Source organism: Syngnathoides biaculeatus, chromosome 20 (genome assembly GCF_019802595.1).
Source record: "Syngnathoides biaculeatus isolate LvHL_M chromosome 20, ASM1980259v1, whole genome shotgun sequence".
NCBI lineage: Eukaryota > Metazoa > Chordata > Actinopteri > Syngnathiformes > Syngnathidae > Syngnathoides > Syngnathoides biaculeatus.
The window spans coordinates 13,951,143-13,959,068 of record NC_084659.1 but is presented as its reverse complement, the minus strand read 5'-3'; the positions used below and the strand labels follow the sequence as shown (position 1 = coordinate 13,959,068).

Here is a 7,926-nt window from a genome sequence, read left to right as displayed (position 1 = left end):
CCCGATGCTTCAGACCGGATCTGCTTGCTCACGTTTCCACCGTTTTTAGCTCTCATTCGAGGTGCCCTCGAGTCGTGCCTCGTGTCATGTGATGGCGTGACGTGCAAAGTTACTGGCTGAGTGATAATTTCAAATTCTTTACGGTCCAAACCCATACAGTTAATTTTCAATGTAGTTTAAATTTTTGTGTATTTTAGGTGGCTTTAGGAAAAGTATTCAAATTTCAGGATTAATGGATGATGTTGAACGTATTTTTCTCTTAAATTTGACCCAAACGGTATGTCAAGGGTGAAACTGAACATATCACATGCATACATTTATTATTATTTTATTCCAGACTGCAGTGTCACGTTACTTCAATTTTACGGTTTGAGTGCTTGTGTTTTTCTGATTATGGACTTTTAATGCCTCGTTCACCTAATATTAATGGCCTTCTCCAGATGATCCCCGACTGATGCTTTTGCAGCTTAGCTACATGCTGGAATCTTTTTTTTTTTTTTTTTTTTTTTTTAACGACGTGTTTATGAATGCAGCACCGGTTTTAACGACATAGTTTGTGTCACGTTGTAGGACGGCTGGATGAAAGAAAGTGGGGGAAAAAAAGCCATAGCTTCCAAAATATGATTTGCAAATTGTTTTTGCAGCACCTCAAATAGATAGCATGGCCTTAATCTACAATTATGAACAAAATGTCAAACGTAGATTTTTTTTTTTTGTCTGTGTCTGATGAATTCAATTTACGTTATTTCCTCTGAGAAATATTGCTTTGGACTTCACACCATTTTGCTTTAGCCATTTTTTTAAGGAACGATTTTTAAATGGAAATGTTTTAAATTACAGGCAATCATGTTTTTTTTAAGTGTTTGTCAAAATATTTTTATCGTCGTGTGTCCCGAATTTAAGTTTCATCATTTGAAACGTGTTTTCTGAATAAGCGAAATATGTTTTTTGATCTATGAGCGCTCTGTCCGATTGGTTAACACGTCTTATGCATGAACGCTGTCACTTCAGAGTCCCTTTCATTCTTCACCGTTATGAATCTAATTACATGCAAATGATCTAAGTACTTCCCAGATGTTCGATGTGAATATTTTTGGAAGTACTTACCCCGGTTTTGCTATTCTTGTACTCAACCAACGAGTACAGTCACCCTCGAATCGAGCTTGCGTTTGCCGCCGCCGAGGCCTTTTGGCCCCGGCCGCTCCGCCGCACTCGACTCGCTCTTCTTCTCGTCACGCGCACGTAATCTCTCCTCCTCATGAATACATTAACGCCGCAGCCTTAAACTCATTTTAGCTGGCGGCTCAGCGTCACAGCACATCCTATTACCGACTTTAAATCATTAATGTGACATCGTTTTCACTCCCACCCCCCAACCCTGCCCCATTACCCACAGTTTTGTCAAACTACCCAAAAGCATCCTTGGATTGTATATTTTTTTTCTTTTTTATCCGTTATTCCCAAACAGGATAAAAAAAAAAAAGTTGCGATCAATGAAAATGCAAATTTGTGCCCGCTGTAATAGTTTTGCCGCGTTGTTTCGGCTATTGTGATGGAAATAGCCAAGTGGATAATTGCGCTTTAAGATGAGTTAACTCCTACAGTGCCCCTTGGGCTGTGTGTGAGATTTAATCTGCGAGTACTTTGTGTACAGTTGACAATAAAAGAGAGCGGGGGGGAGGGGGGGGGGGGGGAATAAAAAGAATCTGAATCCCCTCTCTTGCTCCTCAACTATTCACGCATAAACCTTTTTCTCAGGTTTTTACCTCCAGGCTGTCTCTGAAAAATTCATCACGCCCAGAGAAATCCTTTACTTACCGGAGGAGTTGCCGATCTGTACACCTCTTTTATTGCATCAAAAAGCCCATATTTGTGTGTTTTTTGTGTGTGTTTGTGAGGCTATGCTAATGAGTAAAAATCATTTCCCTCCCGAGTGCTTTCAACTGTGCTTTACCGAGTTTTTTTTTTGATCGGGCGGTAGGAGTTGATTGGCGAGCATATGGACGCAGACGGGAAGGACGCGCATTTCCCGAACGCGCTGAGTGGGGTTGTGCATTTTTGAACCCGTGGAAAGCGCGAGCATCAATTAAAGATTTTGCCTTTACGTTTTTTCCACCTATGGGCCGCAAGCGTACGATTCACTCCCGTTCCCCCGGCTCGGTTTGAATCAGTTTATCGGGTTGCTGGATTGTCTGGATGGGGCACGTGCGCAATCCCACGAGGGTCCTTGACTGGAAGGCCAAAGATGGCGGACATATGTCGTCACGTATGCCGAGTGACTCATTTGCGTTGTTGCCATTTCGTGCCAGGGGAAATTTTTCAAAAGGACTCAAAAGATTCAAAAGGACTTGAGACTTTCCCTGTAATTGCTTCCAAAGGGTTGCTGTGGTAACAACAACGATGCTATTCTCTATAATTTATGATAATGCAGTGCGTCATTCGAATACACTGGAAGTTATTTTATGCTCACATTTATGATACTGTGCTTTATGTTTGTGTATGAACTTCTTTGTAATGTCCAACAGTATCACGAGCGCCAATGCTATTGCTAATCGTATGCGTGTGTATTGTGGCTGGTCGACCAATGTGCAGACGGTTGCTGCGGTAACAATAGTAACAATAGTTCATTCTTAAGCGTGAAAAGCATTTCTGCAATGATGAGGACCAACACAAGTTTTACCGAACACATTGCTGTCTTTATTAGAGCCTTGTCTGGCAGTAATACTGAAAAAACGTGAACTTAGAACAGATGGTGGCGGTAGCCCACAGCTTTTTTTTTTTCCCTCAATTTTTTCATTGTTTCTGCAATAGTTTTTGTGTGTGTGTGCGTGTGTGTGTGAGAGTACCACGACTCTCGTGGCATGGATAAACATCAATAAAAGAGAAAGAGAGGAGAGAAAAGAAACAAATATACAACTTATATTACACTGTGTTATGAACAAAATATAAATCTATAACTCTATGTTATATTTACATAATTATTTTTCTTGATTTTTCAAGTTGAGATGGTCAGATATTTCGCATTTTTTTTTTCATTTTTATTTTTTATTTTGTAATAATTCTGACTTTGAGCTCCACTCATGACTTTGATTGTCTTAAATAATACGATCGTTTTCTTCATTGTCTCGATTACATTAAGGGGTGGGGTGGTGAGGGGGGGCCCGACCTTGCCAGCAGGGATGATTGACGTTCTAATGCCCCCCCCGCCCCCGTCCCCCTTCCCCACTACCCACGGCTCACCCACCTCCTTCCAGCATCGTGACGTGATAACAGGGCTGGCTGTACAGCAAAGTCAAGTCATGAGAAGAAGTCATGGCTCTGTGGAGCTTTTTTTTTCAAAAAAAAAAAACAATAATAAAAGATACCCAAAAAAAAAAAGGCTCCTGATGGAGTTTAAGATGCCGTACGCACACAGTGGAACAACGTCGGTGGGGTAAACACTGCTTTCCTAAGATTAAAACAAACCACTATCACAAAAAATAAAACATATGTACAGGATTTGCTCTAAACATAAAAATCATAATAATAATAATAATGGATGAAAAAAAGACAGCATATGACTTGTTTGGTTGTCATGAATAATCTCTTGTGTGTGTGTGTGTGTGTGTGTGTGTGTGTGTGTGTGGCCGATGATGTTCCACTGCGTGACCGGCCGAGCTCGTAAACATCGGGGCGTTTAAAAAAACAAAAAAAAGGAGGAATCTTCACATTATACATTTAGAATAAGCATTACAAATAAACTCAATATTTATAACAATAAAAATATCATGTTCTTCTTTTCTCTGGCGAGAGAGTCTGAGTGCTTCTTTGAAATGGGTTTTTCCGGACGGTTTTAAGTCTTCAGCTTGTCCGACAAGGCGCCGTCGAAACCCCACCCTGCAGCGGATTAATACCAAGCATCTGAAAAAGTCGAAAGGGGACCAAAAATCAAAATAAAAAAAAAGTGTGTGTGTGTGTGTGTGTGTGCGTGTGTGTGTGTGTGTGTGTGTGTGGGGGGGGGTCATTCAAATCTAATACCTACAAGCTAAAATAATGTCATAGAAACCCGATATAGAGAAGAAAAATAAATTATACTGTACATAACTTACTAAACATAGCTGACCATCCTTATAATTATTGTTAATAATATTAGAATAGAGGCAGTTTAGAGAAATAATAAAAAATACAGTATTCAAATACAAAACGGAAACACTGACTGGCGGCCTGCTTAGGTCAGCAGGGGGGTAGCGGGGGGGGGGGACATAGCAGTTGTTTGCGTGTATGTGTGTGAGACAGCAGTTATATATATATTTTTTAAATTTTAAGCACAGAAAACCTGGATGCACGCACGCACACATGCACGCAGCACACACACACACACACGCACACACAACTGCGTCGCACTGCTGTACAGCTCACGGAGGGACTCAGCGAGATCAGAACAGGTGGATTGTCTCGCAAAACACAGTGCTTTTTGTCGTCAAGCCCACCCACAAAAATTATAAATAAAGGAAAAAAAAAAAAACCCAAAAAATCAATCCCTCCATGTCCGTGCTTGGGTGGTTGGGGTTGGGGGCGGGGGAGTTTTAAAAACTGCAATTCCCCCGGGGTAAGATCTCTTATGCTGTCGTTAAAAATGAACATACGCGTCTTTCAGGTGCTTCACGACGAACTCGGGTTGGAAAAAAAATGTCTCTTTTTTTTTTTTTTCTATTATTATTCAAACTGAGCACAGAAAAACAAACAAACAAAATCCAACAAATCACATTCACAAGCCACTTATTGGCACCGTGTACCTGAGTGAGAATATTATAGAACCGAGAACAGGGGGGAAAAAAAGCTGTTTTTTTTTTCTCTTTTAAAAAGTGTCTCTTAAGAAAAAAAGGTCCGCCATATTTAAAGTGTCGTTTGTTTTGGCCCGTGACAGGTCCGCTGTTTTAGCGACGCTTCTTTGTGTACAAACTGTTTAAAAGGTCGCTTTCTTTTTTCAATTTTTTTTTTTTTAATTTCCTTCTCCCCGGGAGCGACGTCCCGTGGCGACGAGATACTCGGATGCTCCTCGGGGCCGGCTGGCTTTGTCTTCCTCCCAGATTGTGTAACAGTCAGTGGTGGGTGACAGTCCTACGCTTCGGCTGATTGGTCGGATGCTGGCTGACTCGGCGGGGAGGGGGGGTTTCGGCTCTGCGGAGAGTCAGCATGGGAGGAATAAGGGTGGCGAAAGGGCGACTGACTTCCCGGTTCCTCCTATTGAGCGATGTGATTTTCGTTGTCGCTGGCGTAGTCGGCCTCCTCGTCCTCGTAGTCGAAGTCGTCGTAGACGTCGCCGTTGCTGTCGTCCAGCCGCAGCTCCTCCTCCTTGACGCGGGGCTCGTCGCCCTTCAGGCCCCCCAAGTGGGACGAGGTGTGGTGGTGGTGGTTGGCATTGGGCTCGGGGCTGCTCGACATGCTCGAGTGCTCCGAGGGCATCTGGGGCGACGGCATGCCCGCCATGGAGAGGGCGCCCGGGTAGACCACGCCTGCCGACGACAGGGGCAGCTGACTCTGCTGCCTGGAACACAAACGGGGGAGAATACCAGTGAATTTCCACTGGGATCGAAAACAATCTCAACTCGGGGGTGGTTTTCCACTTAACTGGGACTCGAGTCTCGTATCCAAAGCGAAATATAAACATTTTGTTTGGTCGTAAGTGGACATCCACGCAAAATAATGCAATCAAAAAGCGTGACAATTGAATAATTTATGCGTAAATTGAACTTTATTAACTTATATCTTATTGACGAATCAACTATTTTATTGGTGACACAAAAACAATCACGTGAAATATTACCCTGAGCAGATCATTCAAAAATGTTCCCCCAATCCAAAATAAACTATGTCTGTCCTTGCAATCTGGTTCTGGTCTTAGTCACGATTATGCATACAACAACAACAACAAAATCCCCAACTGTAGTATTTGAATTTTCAAGTTTTTGGAATAAACTGACAAGTTCGAATTATCACATCAGCGATATTCACCCAATTGAAGTTTCTCAACTCACCCCACACTGAAGTACTGCCTCATTTCTTGTCGCCGGGAGCGCATGATGGCCTTGTACTCGCCGATGCGCAGCTTCTTGCCGTCCACCAGGCACGTGCGCTTGGGCCGCGGCTTGTACTTGTAGTCGGGATACTTTTCCAGGTGCTGCTTGCTGAGGCGCGCCTGCTCCTCGTAGTACGGCTGCTTCTCCAGGTTGGTCATGGCTTTCCAGCGCGAGCCTTCGAAAGAGGCGCCTTGTGTTAATTGTGTGAAATGACGATAATTGAGGAGATAACGGCAGCTACTACGGATGGAACACAGTGGGGGCAAAGCACTACATGAAACTCCTCACATTAACATAGTTCCTGGGCACCAAAATGGTCACAAAACTGTGCCAAAACAGTACTGTTAAGAGACAGTGCTTTGACCTGATAGTTTTATTTTGAAAAGCAGGTACATCTGCCTCTAAAATGTATGTGTACAAGCTAGAAAAGAGTCTGAGGATAGCTGAGCATCGGACATAAAACAGTCACTCACATTTGACGAGTGCGACTGCGCTCGTGCGCCTTCGCGCTCACAAATCTGCACAGTTGAGCACGAAAAATCACGCGGCTAAAATTTGTTACGAGTAGAAAAAATAGTGATGCCAAATGCGCATGTTCAGAGCTTCTTCACGGACTGCGAGCGCATTTACTTTGAAAAGTCATCAACATAACGAGCCATGTCAAAGGAAATTCAGGTAGACCAGGGGTGCTCAATACGTCGATCGCGAGGCAGTTTTGGTTGATCATGTGACGGAGTGACCCCCCCCCCTTTTCTTCAGATAAAGTTTGTCAAATCAAGAATTTCTTTTGATGAAAAATTTCATTTTTCATGTTCTCCTAATACCAGTTGAAATTGGAAATGATCATTTCTGAGTTTGAAATTTTCATTTTCCATTTTAGTTATGCATTTGTTTATTTTATTTTAAATTTACAGTTATGTTATATTAATACAGTCAGTTATTGTCAGATCTTGAGATTCCATCCCGAATCACACGCGCAACTTTATCTGCGAGCATGACTGACCACACCCGTACATTTTTCAAATGTGAGTGACCGCGTAAAGAAACGAAGGGAAACGTTGCTTTTGTATTTTCTGATGGTGATGGCGACCAAAACAAAGTGACAGAGTAGACTGGACTCCGGGGGGGTTATTATCGCTCATTACCCCAAGATGGATTTGAATTTCCGATCATTTGTTTATGTTTCTACACGCAATAAAACATTCCAGTCTGGAGTGTGCAATTTCTTTGTCAATTCCCGCGTATCCTTGATCCAGAATAATTTAAGACCAATTAACCAACCAGGACAAAGCACCAATCATTACCAGCTAATGATTAATCCCAATTCACATCACTAAACGAGGGAGGGATAACGATGCTAAAGATGTGACGAACCGACTCCGATCGAGCTGTGGGTGTCAGTCACCAGTGGATGCTGGATCCACTCGGGAAAAGTGGGGTTAATGAGGGGACGACAGGTACTCATCCGCACTAATGAGGGTTGTTCCCGTCAGTGGATCAGAACCAAATGTGTGTGTGTGCCTGTTTCCCCCTAGCGCAGCCTCCTACTGTATCTGGTCTGAATTTGCACTCGACTACTGTATGTTTAATGGCTAAAAGCTGTCAGCACTTGGCCGTTCTCGTCTGTTCTGCGATCTGTTAGCAATTGAGGCCGAAAGAGATACGCAGCGACTAGAGAGTGCGAGAGAGGAGGAGGCTTATTAAAACCAGATTTCCCTGCGTTATAAAACGCTTAGGAGCTCTTGAAAATGTCAGGGCCGATCCCCGGCGGTCTGGGGGAAATGTCAGGCGGCGGCGCGTTGCTTGTTTAATGCATAATGAATTATATCATCATTTGTCTGAGGCGGGTGCTCCCCCGGTCGTTTAC

At 43.1% G+C, this 7,926-nt stretch overlaps 1 protein-coding gene across 9 annotated transcripts in view; it reads right to left on the bottom strand.

The window, feature by feature from the left end:
* Positions 1-2,685: 2,685 nt before the first annotated feature.
* Positions 2,686-7,926, bottom strand: part of sox5 (SRY-box transcription factor 5) — an 88,952-nt gene continuing 83,711 nt past the window's right edge. For all 9 annotated transcript variants that reach the window (XM_061806664.1, XM_061806669.1, XM_061806666.1 and 6 more), the window contains 2 exons: positions 6,018-6,234; positions 2,686-5,527 (listed from right to left, as the gene is read on the bottom strand). In XM_061806664.1, coding sequence (XP_061662648.1) covers positions 5,224-5,527; positions 6,018-6,234 — 521 coding nt within the window. In that variant the 3' untranslated portion in view covers positions 2,686-5,223. The remainder of the gene's footprint in view (positions 5,528-6,017; positions 6,235-7,926) is intronic.